Below are 19858 nucleotides of genomic sequence, written 5' to 3'. Positions count from 1 at the left end.
ATCAAGTGGCGTAAACCATAATGCTTTCAGAATCATGCATTGAAATGACTAAATATTTCCATGAACTGGAGACTCCAAATTTAGTATTTAATTCAGTTTAGTTCATGGTTTCGAAAGACACATAACCTGTCGATGTTGGAATCTGTCTTACTAGAGTGGGAGGTAAAGATTTGCCAAAATGCCACAGAATTCTTTGCATGATCCTATTTTGATAGAATAATGCATTTAGTATTTGTCATTCCGTCTGTGTTGTAAAAAAAACTGACCTGTGATCCATTTTTGGTTGGCAGCCAGTTGAGAACCACTGGTGTAATGTGTAGCTGTATTGATGCATAGATATCTTGGTCTGGTTGCTTGTGTCTGCTGGAATGGTTGGCTCAGATCAGCCAACTCTGGGATCGGTTAGTAATGTCTGGGCAGGCGAGCTGCATCACTGAAACCAGACTGCATAGCTGCAGTGTTGCAGTGTGAACCGTATCCTAAGAGTGCAGCACTGAGCCATGAATCTGCACACATCAGGCTGTGTTTCTCTCTGGATCTGAAGGGTTATAGCAGGGAAAACTGAAGGGATATGTCTGATTTATATTATAAAAAAGCAAAATCCTGCACTCTTTTAAAATCCTCGTACTATATTCAGTTAAGAGTTTGGCTCTCTCCGATCTGATCCCATTTAGGAACAGATTGACCTTTTGTAAAGTAGACTTACAAAATAATGGATTTCAAAACAACTGGATTTCACTGCCTGGGTGACTCACTCTCACTGCCAAGCCAAGAGAGTGTGAGGACTGCTGTGTGCTCCAACACATTCCAAGACGCTCTGTCTCCCTCTAGTGGATTTTAAGACTTCCAACATTTTTAAATAATCAAGGATTCCAGTCACACTGGCTATGTTTGGAATGGCAAAGTATACTGCATACTGCATAATGCGCAGTCTATATTGAGTACTGTCTGCTTTTTAAAAATAGTATGTAGAACAGTATGCAATATGCTTCACGTTTGTCACATGACTGAATTAAGCCTTACATTTAATTCAGTAAAAGGAATCAAGTTATCATCTTGTTAAATAAAACATATTTTTTCATGTTTAATACAATTTTATGTTAAATCTAGCAGTAATAATTCCAGGGAAATCAATCCGACCGAAAAGGGAGTTGTGTCATGTTGTGCACATTGCATTGTGGGGATACAACATTCTACGCCATGTGCTCTACTGGTATTTTAGTATTAATTATGTACTGTTATTGTATTTTTGAATTAGATTTTATTTTATATGTTCAGTTTTCATGAGTGTTGCCAAGTCTGACAATGGAAAAATCACATTTGAGCTAGTCTTGATTAGCAATTGGGGTGGTTTTGTTTTTGCAGACCTGGCAACCCTGGTTTTCTTTTTAATTTTAGATTACATTTTAACATTGACATATTACGTTTTTTTTTTTTTTTTTTTTTTTTCATATCCATTTGTTTAATTTAATTTAATTTTGTAGTGGTAGTAGTTGTTTTAATTAATTTAATTTAACTTTATTATTTTTATTTTTTTTTTACATTTTTTAAATTTGAGTAGGCCTATTTTTAGTACTTCAGCTTTAAATTAAGTGTTCCATTTAATATTTATTTCAGATTATTTAAATTTCCAATATCCATTTTTAATTGTAATATAACAACATTTTTGTGAATTATATATATAAAAAAGCAACAACACATGCTATATATCGAACATGTGACCAGATGTAATAGGAATTCCATACATGTTGAAAATCACATATTGCATACTGCAAAAATAGTACTAGTAGTATGCTAGCATGCTAATCCAAACCTAGCCATTGTATAAGGACAAATGTAGAGTTTTAAAGTTTGTATTTTACGGGTGTGCACAAGTGTTCTTTGTGCACCACATAGTCTAGACAAATTTAAGAGATTTTATTCATATACATAAACCAAGACAACAGCCTAAATATACAACTATCTAATCTACTTAAACACAAGCCCTGCTGTACCTCCCATCAGTGCACCCAGGAGAACGCTCCTTTCATTTGAACTCCCTCTTCTGTACATTTATAAAGGAACCGGCTAAATAATAGGCAAAAAAAAGGTCTGAATGGATAGCATTTGAATACTAGTTTTGTGATCATTGGCTCTGACTGAGCACTTTAAACACTTACAGACACTTCATGTATACTCTGAAAAACAAAAGAACATTAAAAAACATGTATGTAGAGCTTCCCTTTGTACCAACATCTGTCATAATCCCTGTCATAACTATGCACCTCAGTAGATTTCTCTGGATTGTAAAGAATAATCTAATAAACTAATGAATATATCACTATGCGAAATAAAGGTTTGCAAAAAAAAAAAATATTACTAGTTGTGTCATTTACTGGTTGTGGAGTCATTGAAAAAAACTTCCTGTTTACCACTCTTCACTTTAATATAATGAATTTGACATGACAAACACAAATCTGTACAATATTTACAAAGAAATATCCTTTACTTTCACAAGTAGGGTGAATTCGGATAAAATGGATGACTTTTTTGACACTGAGATGACTGTCAACAAAGCCCTAATTACCCGAATCCGCCCTAAGTTAATAAAAACCAACACTCATAAGTTAAACAAGTTGAAAGACATTCATAAGAAAAACAGGTTGAATGACGCATTTTAGCTTTGTGTGCAGTTTACATATGTTTTCTGAACAAATATCAAAAGCCAGATAAGTCTGAATGTGACTCATTTAGAACTGAATACTAACCCACAAAGGGAAATATGTGACGTTCACGTACACACAGCAGTTAAATACAGGTGTCACTCTTCTTTTGAGCGCTTAATCCCAGTCTATATAAAAAGAGTTGGCCTCTGTAACTGATGTCATAAATTGTCATTACATATTTGATGTTATATGTACGATTTATTAAGTGTTTCAAAGGCACCATGGTATATTGAGTAAATGAGCACTGGCTTTAATTCAAGATAATAACATGGCACCCAATATAAATCATCAGAACCTCACAACAGTACACGTATAGACAGACATATTAAGAGAGAGAGAGAGAGAGAGAGAGAGAGGAGAGAGAGGAGGAGAGAGATAGAGAGAGAGAGAGAGAGAGAGAGAGAGAGAGAGAGAGAGAATAAAACAGCACCCTCTTGTGGCTGTTGTCTCAAAGTTCATTTGATGCCACTTTAATTTAAAGGGACAGCTCTTTTTATTATTATTATTATTATTCATTCATCCTCACAAAGAAATGTACAGTAGCAGAATGTCCAAGCTTCTCTTCTCCGAACATTAAACGCAAATGGGATGATATCAACTTTAAATTGTATTGTGTTCCAGACACACTTTTTCTTTTTACTAAGAATTCTGCAGCTTGCACATTCTACAAAACATCTCCTTTTGTTTTCCCCAGAAGAAAGAAAGTATTACTGACTCGGAGCAATGAGGGTGAGTAAATAATGACAGAATAGTCATTTTATGGGCAAACTGTTCCTTTAAGATTGCATTGCTGTCCCAAAAAAGTGGTAGATCCACAAAAATAGCATATGCTTTCTCATTATATACATACATGATATATTTCAGTGTGCAAAATCTTTTTTTCATGGCACCTTTAAGACCCTGAGCAAAACTCCCACAGTGATTCCTCCACAAATTTGTGTGAATCAATATATCTTCAGTAGAATATCTTCTTTCTGAGGACTGAAGATCTCTGTGAATCTGTGCTGTGGCTTTTACTGTTTTTCTTTCCATCCCAGACTCACTGGTACTCCTGAAGACAACAAACAACCATTAGTATTCCAATCTACTACTTTTAGTGCATGTGTACACAGACACATGCTGCGTCGGAATATGCCTATTTCCATACTAAACATTACGTGAAAAGAGCAGTATGTCTGAATTCATCGAATTAAAACAAACAAACAAACAAAAACAGTACGGGAGAGGATTTGTGAATGGCAGTGAAACGACGCAACATGTTGGATGTAGTGTATACGAATTTTATTCATATTACCCATTGTAATGGAAGCCAGTCTCTACTTTGGAAGATAACTGCATCACTTTATCTCACAATTCTGACTTTTTTCTGAATTCTGATTCGCAATTCAGAGAAAAACATCTGAATTGCAAGATATAAACAATTCTGAGAAAACGTCACAACTGAGAGAGTTAAACGTAAAATTTTGAGATAAACCCAGAATTATGACTTTTTCCGAGTTTATACCTCGCAATTGTTCCCCCACACAATGAAAAATTAAAAAGGTATTTGTGATTTTTTATTTTTTTTTTGCACAATCTGACTTTTTTTATATCTCAGATTACTGACTTTTATTTTTTTCAGTTCACTTTTTTCTCGCGATTCTTACAATTGTACGAAGAAAAAATGTAATCAGAATTGCAATTTTTTTAATGGAATATAGAACTGATTGGAATCGCAAGAAAAAAATATATAATTCTGGAATTATATCTCACAATCTGAGTTCATATCTCGCAATTTTGACTGTTTTCTGAAAATTGTATATATCTAGCAATTTTAATAATAAGTATATATCTAGCAATTTTGAGTTTATATCTTGCAATTCACTTTTCTTTTCTCAGAATTATCAGAAAAAGTCAAAACTGTGATAAAAAGTCACAGTTACTGTTTATTATTATTATTATTTATTCTGTAGCTGAAACAAGCTTCCATACATATTCAAACTATATACATATACGGACAAACCTTTTTTTAGCTGTCGTAAAATAGGTTTTGAACAAACATGCAATTTCGGAGTTTTTTCAGAACAATGTGCTCATACCTGCATGACTGAATGGACCCAACTGAGCATCTGGTCCATGTTGGTGTAAACACCAGGATGATCTTGTCTGGCACAACCCAAACCCCAGCTCACAACACCCACCAACATCCAGCGGCCGTATGAATACACCAAAGGACCGCCGCTATCGCCTTAGAGAGAGAAAACATACAAATGTTATTTTAATAACACGGCAATCGTTTTACCTAACAGTACACAGAAAAGAATAAGACTTACCTGGCACGCATCCACTCCTCCCGTCAGAAAACCTGCACAGATCATCCTGGGAGTGACAGAAATGCCGTACACTGAGGGACTTGAGCACTGGTCTGTGTCTATAATAGAAATCTGAGCCTTCTGTAACTTTGGAGACAAATTTCCTGCAGGAAAACACCCAAATAATGTTAAAGTTTGTGGTATTAGAGGCATTTGATTGAAACTGAGTTTGAATAATAAGGGTTTTGTTAGAGAGGGGAAAAAAGCAAATAACCTTTTTCTGACAAATGTCCCCAGCCGGTCACAACTACGTTATCTCCTCCTTTGAGGCCAAGATCTTGAGGTGGCAGACATACTGGCCGACGGGATTCTGAATGTGAAAAGTAATAATAATAATAATAATCATTACTCCCATTTGGCATGAACAAAAGATAACACAAAACATTGACCTTGAAGGATTGAAGGAATGTACTGATGTTAAAATTATAGCTGATGCTAATAAGCATTTTATCTATAAATGATTATATTTTATCTAGTAAAATCAATAAGGGGATTTGTCACAACATTATAATTTACTGTATAAAAATTTGATATATTGATATTAAATTATTATTGTTCTGCTTTTTTAAATGCATTTTAGCAGAGTACTGTTAAGTCACATTTCAGCACAAAATCTTATATATATATTTATTTACTATTTAGCACATGCAAAAAAAGATATAATTAATAAAATAAATAGTTTATATGACTTAACTGTGAGACAATAATATACCATAATTACATTTTGATTATAGATATATATATATATATATATATATATATATATATATATATATATATATAATATATATATATATATATATAATTAAATGATGTATATTATGTATCAAAATATATCATTAAAAATAAAAAAAAATAAAATGTAATTAAGTCGGACCTTAATTTAATTAGTTCTATGTACCTTAATAATAATAATAAACATACAAAAGATAAAAATATAAAATATGACAATAATTATTTATTATTAAATGAATAACGCATTTATTATCAATATTGTTGTTGTTTATCAATTAAATTATTATACAATTCATTTATTATTATTATCATCGTCATCGTCATCATCATCATTATTATTATGTTAATATTACTACAACTAACATAAGAAGAAGAAGAAGAAGAAGAATATTCTTCTCTTATGTACTGTACATGTACATTTCTTCAGTACTTCCAAAAATACTGATGAGAATGCATTTCTGTGGCCAAGTATAAATGGAATGCTGCTATGTCGAGTTTAAAAGAAAGTAACTCAAACTTTCTGGTTTTAAAAGTCAAACAGTGAGTGTTTTGTGTGTTTGTTTGTGTGTGTGTGTGTGTGTGTGTGTGTGTGTGTGTGTGTGTGTGTGTGTGTGTGTGTGTGTGTGTGTGTGTGTGTGTGTGTGTGTGTGAGTGTGTGTGTGTGTGTGCTGATGTACCTCCAACAGTGATGGGGGACTGGAGTCGTATCATGGCAATGTCATAGTCGTTGTGTCCTGATATGTAATCTTTGTGGACGAGGATCTTGTCCACATAAGAAGCTCCAGAAGAGCCCAGGTAAGTGTTTCCAGTGACTACCTTCCATCGGATCAGAGCCTTCCTACCCTCCCTGAAGAAGAGAAGAGCAATGTGACCTCTTTAAAAGCATTACTCGTTTAAGAAACACCCTGTATTAGTTCTGTTTACAAAGCTTGAATGTATGCGGTCAGGTAAGATGCAAACAATTCAGTACTGAGTTCTTTTAATTTTTTTTATTTTGCACGGTGAATGATGAATGACGTACAGCACAGTTTTCAAACTGGGTGAACTTGTTAGGGTTATAAATGATTTTCAGAAATGAATGGAGTTTATGAACAAATCTTTGAAGTTAATGCTAAAAACATGTTTACTTCCATGACTCATGTTTTCCAAATGTAACAGACACTCCTGACTTCAAAACAGCACATCATTGGTTGCGTTAACTACCTGAATGTAGGCTATACACAATATATAGACATACATTGATGAACCAGGTTTTAATGAAACTGCAGCAAGGTGCTCACGAGCTACAAATGCAAATTCACTGCAAAAAAGCAGCAACCTGGTGCTAGAGCTATTTCTACCTGTTCTACCCCTTTTAATGTACTTTTGGTGGTATAAATAAATGTATTTAACAAAATATTATATAATATTGCATATTACATCCAATAAACCCTAATTAGTTGAAAAATTACCATACATATAATGCTACTATTACCATGATTATTATATATGAAATAATAATAATAACAATAATATATGGTATAAAGAAGTTTATTTAGGTTGATTCCACAGTATTACAAAATATTGGCTTTTAATATAATCAGTTTTTAGGTCACCTTATTTTCAGTGTACCAAATTAAATTATAAAATAATAATAATAATAATAATAATAATAATAATAATGAATTATTATAATTAACAAAAATAATTAATAATAAAAATTAATTAATAATTATATACATTATGAAAGATTAAAATTATATAATGAAAATAAATTGTATATCTTATATAAAATATGTAGTTATATGTATATGTAGTTGTTTTTGCTGTTCTTGTTTAGTTAGTTAATTAGATAGTGGTTTGTTGTTATTGCTATTTATAATAATAATAATAATAATAATAATAATAATAATAATAATAATGATAATACTAATAATTATTATTATTATTATTATTATTATTATTTAGTTTTTTAAGTATTCATATGAATTAAATGAAATGCCTGTGAGAGCTAGAGGGTTAAAGAGATGCATTTGCTTTGTAAGAGTGTTTTACACACGCACCCGCCGAAGCAGTGGGCCGCAGTCACAACCCAGTTTGGAGACACCAGTGACCCTCCACAGGTGTGCTGGCCAATGTTCTGCAGGCTGACCTGCCACGGCCAGTTCTCAATGATAGCGTCCTGTCCGCCTACAATCCGCTCCTGGTTTCTGGACAACCCACACTCCGCTGCAAAATAAAACAGCCAATAATAAATCAAAACAGAAATCACACACAAAACATGCCTGTCATCATAAGAAAACAATATATGATATTAAAGTTGTATGTTCTAATAAAATTCAACAATACAAATATGTTATATCATAAATCTAACATTATATGTCATTCCTATAGCACAGTCCTTCCCAAGGGATAGTTTAACCAAATATGAAGCTAAATGTCTGCAGTTCTCATCTTGTTCTCTTTCTTTAAAACAGCATGTTTTAGCATGTTAAATTGCCCAGTTCAAATGACTGAACACACCTCTGATGTTGTATTGCTAGTTTTGTGCTTGTTGTAATTATATATGTTCCATTATTGATAATGCCATAATTGGTTGTTGGATAAGGATTCAATATTTACCTGAGCATGTTAATGCAACGACTGCTCCCTGACTGCATACTTTACTGAGAAAGAGAGAGAAAACATGGGAGAATGTCAGAATGCCTACAACCAAAACTAATAATGGCTCCAGCAACCCCCAAAATATGAGGAAACTTAATTCATACTTAATATTTGACAACCAGAAAAATGCCAAATACTTTTGTCTAAATTGTAAACAACATATCTACTGCTTTATCATTTAAAACCCTTCTTTTTCTGAAATGTTTAACTTCAAAAGTGCCCAATCCTTTCAAGGCTACTGTATGTGCAGTGTATAAATCTACTCACAGATCTGATACGGTCGACTGGAAAGTCTGGGGTTTAGATGAGCCCACCATACAGAAAGACATCTTCAGATCAGTCGGCAATATACCCACTTGAACTGCACTGAAAGTGGGTTTTTAAAAAAAAAAAAAAAAAAAAAAAAAAGACAATGACATTAATGTCAAATGATGAGCTGTATTCTTACATGTATTTAGCATTCTAAAATGATTACAGGAGGTTTTAATCTAATATGGATATTAGTTAACTAAAACTAGAACTTCAAAACTTTTATTACTTGAAATATACTTTAAATACAATTAATTAAATAAAATATGAAAATGCTTATTTTCTTTCAGTCAGCTAGTTGATACTAGCTATAAACTATACCAAAATAACTAAAACTAAAACTGAAATAATATTAAATGAAAAATCAAAACTTTTATATATATATATATATATATATATATATATAACACAACACCATATTATATATAAAAATGTATTAATTTATATTATTTTTTATTTAATTATATTATTTTATATATTCATATTCACATTGTTAAAAAAAAAAAAAAAAAACACTATATAAATGGTAAAAACTCACACCACAATTACAAAAACTAACCAATATTTAAATGATAACAGAAAATATTATTCTAATTAAATTTTCTAAATCAAATAGTGTTGCAAACTTCGGGAATTTTACGTATTTCTTGTTAAAACAGGAAGCTGTTAAGTGTGTAACGACACTGTGTTTTGTGGACCAGAACTCACGCTGAGTAGCCCAGCTGTTGGCACGCAGTCTCAGCATGTTGTTGGGTGAAACTGTCTGCACATACGCTTTTCCATTTACTCTCATCAGGCCTGAATATCTGCAGCACATTGCGGGTTGTCATCAGCCGTACTGTGGAGACAGAGACAGAGAAACAGTTTAAAATTCATATATCTGTATAGTCTTTTAACATACCATTGGCATTCAGGAAATCAGACAGAAAGAAAGTTAGGTTGGGGGATCTGTCTTGTTTATCCTGAAACCGGACACACAGGTTCTAGCAGTGCTAACTGCATACATGTTGGTGAGCAGGTATGTGGGCGTGTGTTTGTGTGTGTGTGTGTGTGTGTGTGTGTGTGTCTTACGGGGGAAGGTGGAGTTGGCTCCAAACTTTATGACACAGGCTGACTCATCCTCGGCTCCGCTGCAGTCCTCCTTTCCATCACAGGCCTTCTCCAGCGGAATGAACTTCACTGACTTGGAGCAAAAATAATACTTGGTCTCGATCAACTGCTTGACTGTTTCATGAAGAGGAAGAAAGAGTAAAAACAGCACTTGTTATTAAAACAACCAACAATGAGGTCAAATGAATCAGTTTGTTTTTGTTTCTTGAGTCACAACGGTCAAAGGAGTGACTAAATAACTGTTGCTGATGAGAAGATAAGACTTGTCAATTTGTGACTCATTTTTATTTGCGAAAAGTGAATGTGTGAACGGTTATAAACAGAAATAGCAGGTAAATGTCCCTCACCCACATTAAAAACAAACATTAAAGAGGCCTGCATCTCAATTGAACTGTATTATCAAGACAATATTTTATTTTATTTTATTTTATTTTATTTTATTTTATTTTATTTTATTTTATTTTATATCAGGTCAAGTTATCGACATTTTAAATGTTATAAATGTTATAAAATATATTCATTCATAACTTGTTGATTCAACACGTTAAAAATCCTATAAATTTATAGCAATCATATTTACAGCAAATAATGTATGCAATGTGTTGCAGTTTAAATGTTTAAATTCATACAAGGTAGTATTATATATATATATATATATATATATATATATATATATATATATATATACATATATATATATATATAATGCATTGATTTGAATTTTATATATTTACACATTAAAATTCATACAATTTTTGCTATGTATAACAGTTTGCATGTTTAACATTGTTTTAGATGTTATAAATGTATACAGTTTATTGGATTGTTATAAATTTATGTGATATATTACAGTCTTCTTTTAATTTTATTATTTGCACAAAGTATTAATTAAAATGTTCACAAATTTTAAATATGGTTCATGTTTTCATATCAAATATTAGAATGTTAAACATTTATGCAGTTTTCATGATTTAAATTGTATAAATTCATACAATGCATTAATTGGAGATTTTACGTTTCCAATGCTATGATCTGTGCATGTTATTTTAAGTCTACCATTTAATATGTATGAATGATAGCTTTTATAGTTTTGCTGTTAAATAATTTTTCTGTTTCATAAGTGTTTTACTGTTTAAACTGTCATATATAAGCTGTATAATGACAGATTTTAAGTGTAACAGTTTGCCCATACAGTCTAATAAAGCTTTTTCATTTAATTTAATCATTAGAAATGTCCGATAACTTTAAAGCAGCCAAGTCTTAAGATTACATTTCTGAGTTTGAGACACAATCCTCCCTGAGAAATATTCACTGGAGTGAAAGCAGGACAACTAGCCTCAGCCTTCATCATTTTCGGCTCAAATGAAATCCTTACTGAAGTAAGCAGCCACAGCCACAATGGCCATTACGACCACCACCATCAGGACTGTAATGATGATCTTTTTCTTGTTCCGCCTTTTCTCCGCCTGAGTCTTTTGAGCCGTCATGAGTTTTCTGTGTTTTCCGGGCCGAGCCACTGGAGGAGAATATGAAAATCAGTCGAAATCAGTGCAGTGTTGTTTCTTTCTCGTAATACACCCACTTATATCATGAGTATGAGTAATTACTGGGCTGATACATTAGACCAGCTACCCCAGACACTGTACCTTGTTGCTGTGGTGGGTTTAAGGGTCTGGTGTTCTCTTCGGGAACCTGAACTTCAGTCTGGGAATGAGAATGAGGAACAGAGAAGAGGATAGAGAAAGTGAGAGGTTATTTTCTTATTTCTTTCACACACACAAACCCCTAATGCTTTATGACTCAGCTGTAGTTTTCTGTATCGCTTTCAATGTGTCACAAGGGATTTTTTTTTCCAAGTTGTTCTTGAAATCTCACACACTTCCTTGTAAACCAGCCTACTCAGCTTAAACATGTAGGCTGCAGTTTACCTGCAGCAAGAAATAAACAGTAGCTCCATTTATTACACTCTGAGGTTCAGCAGCAGACCGCAGGAAGTTAATGAGGTAGAACGTTTGATACAGCAGATAGATATTATGTGTATTATATGTTGTTTCTTGGTTACATAATCCAATGGGCTTTCACATCTCTTTCAATTTTACACCTGTTGATCTGGGATGGATGGTGGAAAACTATAATAGTCCCAATGTTGTTATGCTCAGAGACCAATACTCTCCTGACAGCTCAGGCACATTTCTCTTGTGTATTTATGCAAATATCATTTTAATTGTATCAGATTAGACATGGCTCATGGCAACCCTAATGTAGACTGTTGTTTCACTTTTAAGAACATTTTGAGAACCTATATATAAATGTTCATGAATGGGGGCATTTGTATTAATCATTGTAGTTTTAAAAACATGCTAAAATATCTTTGAACTTTAATGTCTCCTTAAAAACCTCTATCTGTTTATTTTAATGTGTACTTTATCGAGGCTAAATAAACCAGAAATGTCACATCTGAGAATGTGAGGTGAAACTTTAACATCAGCCTTCTAGTCAAAACAGTGACTAACACTTAGCATCAGAGTAACGGCTGATTCCAGACAGCTCTGTCACTCAAAACGCCCATAAAATAACAGTCAGAACAAACTGTTTCCAAACACACATCCAGTCTCAACAAGAACATGAGACTCTCCAGATTAACACCTATTTTATTATTGTCGGACAAGACCTGAATGAAAAAAAACCTTATTTGAATAAGGAAAAATGTGTTAACTTAATGTGCTATACTGTAAGTTTATTCAGTAAAATCTACATTTTAAATTCATTAATAGAAATAACTTTAATTACCATTACTATATGTTACTATACTATAAGTTTGACATATTTGGCAACAACAGAATTCCAGAATTCCCTTGTTACATTTTATTTAGAGTGATATAATAGAAAGGTATTTTTCTCAAAATGGCATTTTAACAATTGTAATGGTAATTTGGAAATAATGGCACAGTTTAACAGAAACTGATCCAAACGCAAATGATCCAAATTCGAGTTTATTTTAATAGCAGCCTATAAATTATGGCACTCATTCCTAGCTATTGGGAGTCACAAACTGAGTAGCCACACTTGTTTTACCAAGAAACCCTGTGAACTGAGGTCAAGAATGGGGTGTGATAGCTTCCAAATTTGTGCTGCTTGTATATGTTCATATGTACAACAAGTTCCAGATGCATGATTGATTTCTTACATGATGGAGTTGTACTGACACAAAGCATTCATAATGCAGCATCCACAGTGTTTTCAATACAGACTTAGTTTTGGGGTGTGTTCTTCTTTCTTCTTCTTAATTGCTCAACCACTATGAGATGACACACCTTAAAACATACATTTGTCTTCTAAAAATCAAAAGAGATTTGATAATGGCTTTTCCCAAAAGGCATTTTCATACAATATCCCCAGGACACTCCCTTGTTTTTGTTACATCACAACTAAATAAGAGAGACAAACATAAATAAGACAAACGTACATGTAAAAAAAAAATGTAAGCAAAACTATAAATTTTATATATATATATATATATATATAGATATAGATATATCTATATATATATATATATATATATATATATATATATATATATATATATATATATATATATATATATATATATATTATATAGATAGATAGATAGATAGATAGATAGATAGATAGATAGATAGATAGATAGATAGATAGATAGATAGATAGATATAAATCCACCCTTAATTAATTATAAAATTATATCATACTTCAACACACTAAACATCCACCATAGGTCAAAGATCACAGCCAAAGGGAGCAGCAATCATCATAATGAAACTATTTGCAATATTATTACAATATTGCAATATTATTGCAATATTACCAACATTGCAGCACAATATGGTAATTTTGTATAGTAATTTGCTGTATTATCACAAAAAAATGACCTATAGTCTGCATTGGTTTCAGCATCGTACTCTAATAAATTACAGTGAAATTGTGTAATATATTGGTGAGAGTGCAAATAAAATTAAAATTGAAAGGTCTACATTGGAATTTGAATCCCCCTTTCAACAAATACTGAAACCACTGAAAGCTCTTTGAGAGACAGAGACTGAAAGTGCAACTTCGTGTAAATGGGTCATTATCACATAATGAGATCTGGGCAGAGAGAAACCAGGATGTAAATAGTAAGGATAGTATGAAAAACATATTCAAGAGTTCACTAATAATGTTAACTGTAAAATGTACAACAACAAAATATCTAAAACCAGACAGAACAGGAGGAAAGGGAAGTATAAGCTAGTAAAACAGGCTCATGTCATGAGTGACAGTGTACTAGAAACAATGAAATTACAACAAACAATTGCACAAAAGCGCAATGTCATGCAAGAAAATGATGTATAGCTTAAACATTTTGTCCTTTAGCATTGTCTGTCCCATCCAGAATATCTGGATATACACTCATACTGTTTTTTACAGCTCGTTCTGGTACTATTGCTTTGTGAAAGAGATCTAGTCATACACCAGCAATTACTGACTACATGACATGCCAAGTGTTGTTACTGATTTTACTGTACAAGTCAAAAATAATCAACTTTCAGGTCCCTTGAGGAGACTAGAAGAACACTATACCTGACAGACCCAAAGAGATTTTTCAGGTGAGAAAGTATCAAAGCTGACTCATGCCAAAGCAGATTAGTTACACATGCCAACCTAACAGCTCCTTTCAAACTGCAGCCAAGCATTTGTTATTAACTTCTCAGTTTTTGCAGTTAAAACTTCAAGCATTCTAAACTCACTTGCACCTTGCAACAGGAACCAGGCCTATTCAAATGACTGAAATGCAAAGTAGGTATTTTTGAACCAGCATGGATGTTTCATGTGTAGTCTCCATATACTCTAAACAAATCACACACACACAAAAAAGTTATAGCTGTGATTATTCCTGCACTATATAATAAGGATTTAAAAAAAAAAAAAAAACATCTCACCAGAACTAAAAACAATGACTTGGGCTGTTTCTAAATTTTTTTATTTTTTTTTATTTTTATTTTTTTGCTCACTTTAAGTCCAATTCTCACAATAAACTAACTATTAATGGCTTTTTGCCTCAGTAAACTCCTAATTTGCTGCCGATTAATAGTTAGTATGGTAGTTGTTAAGGTGTTAAAAATTAATTATGGTCATGCAGAATAAGACATTGATATGTGCTTTATAAGTACTAATAAACAGCCAATGCTAGTAATATGCTTGCCAGTTAATAGTCATCCATAAAATAAAGTGTTACTATAAAAAGTTAATATCGAGTAACTTACATTTTAAAAACAACCAGCCAATTTGTCTACTCCTCGTCCACCAAAATAGTTCCAAACGCAGCCAAACCGAACACCAACACACACTAGAAGTGTCTCGTTCCTGAATGCTTCTATGTTTTTGAATAAATACGATAGGTTGAGTGGATTATTCAATGACTCGTTCATAGTCACGTTCCATAATGATACATTTTTCAATGAATTATTTAAGTGAATGATTCAGTGACTCAGTTGTAAAATGTTCACGTGTTCTGTTCCTTGAATGAATCAGCTGTATGAATAACGAAAACAGTCACTTGCCACCTACTGGCCTAACAATGTAACCTGCAAAAGAGTCAGCGAAAAATCCCCATTACGAACACAAAGTCTGCATACTATGTAGCATCCTGCTTTAGATGAAAACAGTTTGTGAAAAAAGTTCAAATTCATAAAACTATAAGTGAAAAGTCCTACTGTTTCTGGTGAGTACATATCAGACAGGCACTTTACTATCCCATTGGGCCACACATGATAATGACAACATGATGGATGTAGCAAGGAACACAACTATTTTATAAACATAAAGGCTATATTTGAATGAACTATTGACATTTTTATAGCAACTCCTTATAATAATAATTTATCTGCTGTCCATCTGATTGTAAATCAAATGAGTTTGGCATGACTTAAAGATCGGTGCAAGATTATAACAAATGTACAATAATCGCACAATTCTCGACAGATCCAACCATACCATTCTCTTCTCAAAATCACACAACAACACAATCTACACTTGTCAACCTAGCGATCAGCAAAGTAAATGTCCTCCTTATGTTTGTTCTGACTACGTTAGTTTGTTCTTTGAGCAGAACGAATCAGTTTACACTCACCCTCATGGTTTTATCACTGCTGTCGACGCGTTCCTGCAATCTGCCGGCTGTACAGACCACAGCAGACTGGCCAGTGGAGACCACAGAAGCCACTTCTATGCCAAAAGAAGACACCTCTTTCTGCAATCTTCCTTTTCTAAATGCAAAATGCTTCTTTCTTTATTTTTCTGTAACTTCTTCCTCGTCTTGTCTTTCACTTAACAATTACTGCTACCCGATCTGCCTTAATGCTGTTTCAGTCTTTTGAAATCTTCCACCTATCCAGCTTCGGTCTTGTGGAGATTTGTTTGGAGTTTCCCTGCCCCCGATCAAAACCTTCACCTATGTAAAAGGATACCGCCCATCTCACCTAGATACGTTGCTCCTCCCGCTGCATTCACTTCTTCAGTGGGACGGTGCCAAACTTGTGCTTGGTTGAGCAGGATTACAAGTTAATCTGCGTGCAGGGACGCTATCTGCACAGTTTTTGAAGCTTTTTAAACAGGAAACGGCCCTCATTTTCCCAGATCCTCTTTCAAACAGGTTTTGGTGGCTATGACGAGTAGTTTATCATTGTTATTATGCTGTATGTTAAGTATTTTAATGAGGACAGCTCATGAAATAAGTTATTAATGTAGATCGGGAATCTACCGGTTTGTCACAATGAAATAACTGACCATATCAGTCATGTTGCTTTATCATTGTTCATGTCAGAATATGTTAGAACTCAGTGACCTCTTTCATTAAAAAGATTTTAAGTTCCCTTCAGAAATTGTGTCAGTGTTAAACTTTTTTATGACTGTGAACGTGTTTTCACATTTGATTTAATTTGAGCTACTTTATTTATATTTACAAAATTTCACTTAAATGCACTTTACTTCACTCATTCATTGTACTTTACTTCTGAAAATGCTACCTGTCAGTATACAGTTTATGACTGTGAAATAATTCTCACATGTGTGACCCTGGACCACAAAACCAGTCATAAGAGTCAATCTTTTGAAATCTAAGATTCATAAGATTATAAATATACATAATATTTATGAATAAATCAGCTTTCCATTGATGCATGGTTTGTTAGGATAGCACAATATTTGGCCGAGAAACAATTATTTTAAATTTGGAATCTGAGGGTGAAAATAATAATAATAATAATAATAATAATAATAATAATAATAATAATAATAATAATAAAAATAATGAGAAAATCGCCTTTTAAGTTGTCCAAATGAAGTCCTTAGCAACACTAATCAAAAATTGAATTTTTATATATTTATGGTAAGAAATTTCATAGTAAAGACCCTGAAGCTCTTTTATCACTTTAATTTATTTCTTTAGAGAAAGAGGACTCTAAACATTGAGTGAGATGTAGAGAAAAGATTGTCTGTGAAAGTTCTCGGTGGGAAAGTGATCATGTTTCTATAGGGTCAGGTCAGTGTGACCTCATCCTGATGAGTATGACCCCATGATACTGGTCGATATCTCAGTCTTGTGTTAGGAAACTGTGTGTAATGAATTCCAATGACAAGGCCATTGTTTAACACATACTGACTAGCCAAGACCAGAGCTGTTTACCTCACTAAACATGTTGTTGAGACTGCCCTCGTTACAAAGTTGCTCAGCCACTATTGTGATGTAGAGATACTGAAGCGCTGTGTTACTCAATGACTCACTTTGTTTGTGTATTTCAAATTGCTTTAAAACTGAGCAAGAATGTGAAAAACAAAGTCAGTGAGAACATGATTAAGAATGTTGCTTAACTGCTTAAATACAAAAAATAGGAATTAAAACAGAGCTTTATTTGTAAAGCCAATGCCATACAGCAGTGCTGGTTAAAGATTAAAACAACACAAAAAAAATAAAAATAATAATAATAATAACTGTGTTCTGTATAGTGTAATATTTAGCAGATCAAGCTGATTGAATTAAAAACATTCATATCCTGATATCTGATATACAGAAAAATCTGCTGAAACTACTTATCGTGACTGGAATATTGTACAATATCAACGTAAAAAGAAGTAAATGTCCATAGATATGCTGCATCATGACAGTAAAACCAAATTAATTAAAAATGTAAACATTACTTTCCATTCCTCTCAATAAAATACTGTTCAATACATCAATACATATGCTGTGTTTCAATATATGGCAATATATGAAGTGTCTAAAACATTTATTCCAAATCTCAGATATTCTTTATTATAATTATTTATGTAAAATAAGTAGAGATTCACAACCAATTTTAAACAAATAAAATAAAATAAAATAAAATAAAATAAAATAAAATAAAATAAAATAAAATAAAATGAAGGATAGACCCTGAATATCTGGTAATCAATTATTTATTGATTTTTTTTTTTTCTGCAAAATTATATATTTAAACTTCCTGTTAAGCCCATGTAAAGCGGAACAATCTACTCACATCCGGTCTAATACAAATACACACACTTACTAAACAAAGTTTACAGTAAATGCAATTTAATTAACTTTAATTATGATGCTGCTATTAATCACAACCCATAGAACAATTACAAGTCCATGTTCCTTACACATCTTCTAACTTAAGCAATATCCGCTGTCTTACATATCATATGTGTTTTTTTTTTTTTTTGGAAAAGTTTATGTCTTACATACCGCAACATCAGCTAACATTTAATATAAATTAATAATAATAAAAAAAGTACAATAGAAAAACTAAGCAAGACCTTACTGTTTTAAAATAAAATCCTGATCTGTATTCCAAAATGATCTGATGTTGATGAAGACCTGTCAGGATGAGTCAGATCCTATTCGTCCTCTGTGTTCATGGAAATGAGTCTTCACAAGGCAAACCAGTTTTAAAACAAACATACATTTTAGAATCAAGCCTCTTTATATCCGACCCTTGCCTCTGTCTTTCCTTTTCCCCCCAACTTCATTGTCCATATTTCCTTGTCTTTTTTTTTTTTTTTTTCGTATATGTTACATTCTGTGGAATGAGATAGAAGGAAGTGGTCTTATTTTTCTTGTAGTGATTTCTCAACTCATATCCTGAAATCTCATATGGAGGAAAATGGGCTCAGATTACTGCATTACCAGTATATTACACAGAATCAGTGTGGAAGTATTTTTTTATAGATGTGTTGAATCATTACAGCAAAACCAAAGTAAAATATGATGTGAATCTCTTACATAATTACACAGAAGGATCAGGGCAGGATTAATCTAAAGGCTAGGTGGAGCTGAAGCCTGAGGCCCGGGGATTGAGGGGGCCCGACGTGATTGGCTGTTGAGGAAAGGAAAATTAGACCTAGAAGAATTGATTGTCCATCGGGAGCACCCGAGCTTTTACCGGTGTGCCGAATGCCGAAATCCCACCACACCCCCACATATTAGTGTCTGGATATTTCAGTCCAAAAGATATGAGCAATAAAACATGTCTTTGTACTCATTTACACTAGAGTTGCGGGTATCTTTTAATCACCTCGGCTTCACTGTAGCACATGGGAAACAAACACTTAAAGCCAAGTGATGAAACTGCACTAAGTTACCTAATAAAACCACACGACGCTGCCGCCACACGCTGACAACGACTCTAGCTCGACACTTTCGCCGCTCTATTGAAGTGATAATAAGCAGCGCTTGCCCACTTGAATTCCACACACGACACTTATATTTGAACAGAAAAGTCTCTGTGGTGAAGCTAGCGGAAACCAGATTGAATAGCACTGACCATGTAGACTGTAGTGTAGAGGTAAACTGTACAAAACTGTAAATAAGCTATTTAATCCACAGCACCACACCTTGACTGTTTGGGCCAGATGGGCTGAATTTTAGCATCAGTCCAGCCCTGATGATTCTCCTCTTCTAGGGCCAGAAAGAAGACCTTCTATTAATAA

The 19858-nt window shown here is 33.1% G+C and overlaps 1 protein-coding gene across 4 annotated transcripts; it reads right to left on the bottom strand.

Annotated features, from left to right (window-relative positions):
• Positions 1-2406: 2406 nt before the first annotated feature.
• Positions 2407-18870, bottom strand: tmprss4a (transmembrane serine protease 4a). 4 transcript variants are annotated; one of them, XM_042739199.1, is made up of 13 exons: positions 18691-18870; positions 11500-11557; positions 11229-11369; positions 9815-9967; positions 9452-9581; positions 8702-8815; positions 8393-8436; positions 7834-7999; positions 6469-6638; positions 5271-5366; positions 5018-5160; positions 4784-4933; positions 2407-3756 (listed from the first exon to the last, which is right to left on the bottom strand). In XM_042739199.1, exons 3-13 carry the CDS (start codon positions 11338-11340, stop codon positions 3745-3747), a joined length of 1290 nt encoding a protein of 429 aa, XP_042595133.1. In that variant the 5' UTR covers positions 11341-11369; positions 11500-11557; positions 18691-18870; the 3' UTR covers positions 2407-3744. The 4 variants fall into 4 exon arrangements, with proteins under 4 accessions (XP_042595133.1, XP_042595132.1, XP_042595131.1 ...); XM_042739198.1 differs by lacking the exon at positions 18691-18870 and adding an exon at positions 16348-16446; XM_042739197.1 differs by lacking the exon at positions 18691-18870 and adding an exon at positions 15999-16287.
• Between the last annotated feature and the right edge of the window lie 988 nt (positions 18871-19858).

Source organism: Cyprinus carpio, chromosome B15 (assembly GCF_018340385.1).
Source record: "Cyprinus carpio isolate SPL01 chromosome B15, ASM1834038v1, whole genome shotgun sequence".
Classification (NCBI taxonomy): Eukaryota; Metazoa; Chordata; class Actinopteri; order Cypriniformes; family Cyprinidae; genus Cyprinus; species Cyprinus carpio.
This window is presented reverse-complemented; position numbering and strand designations above follow the sequence as displayed.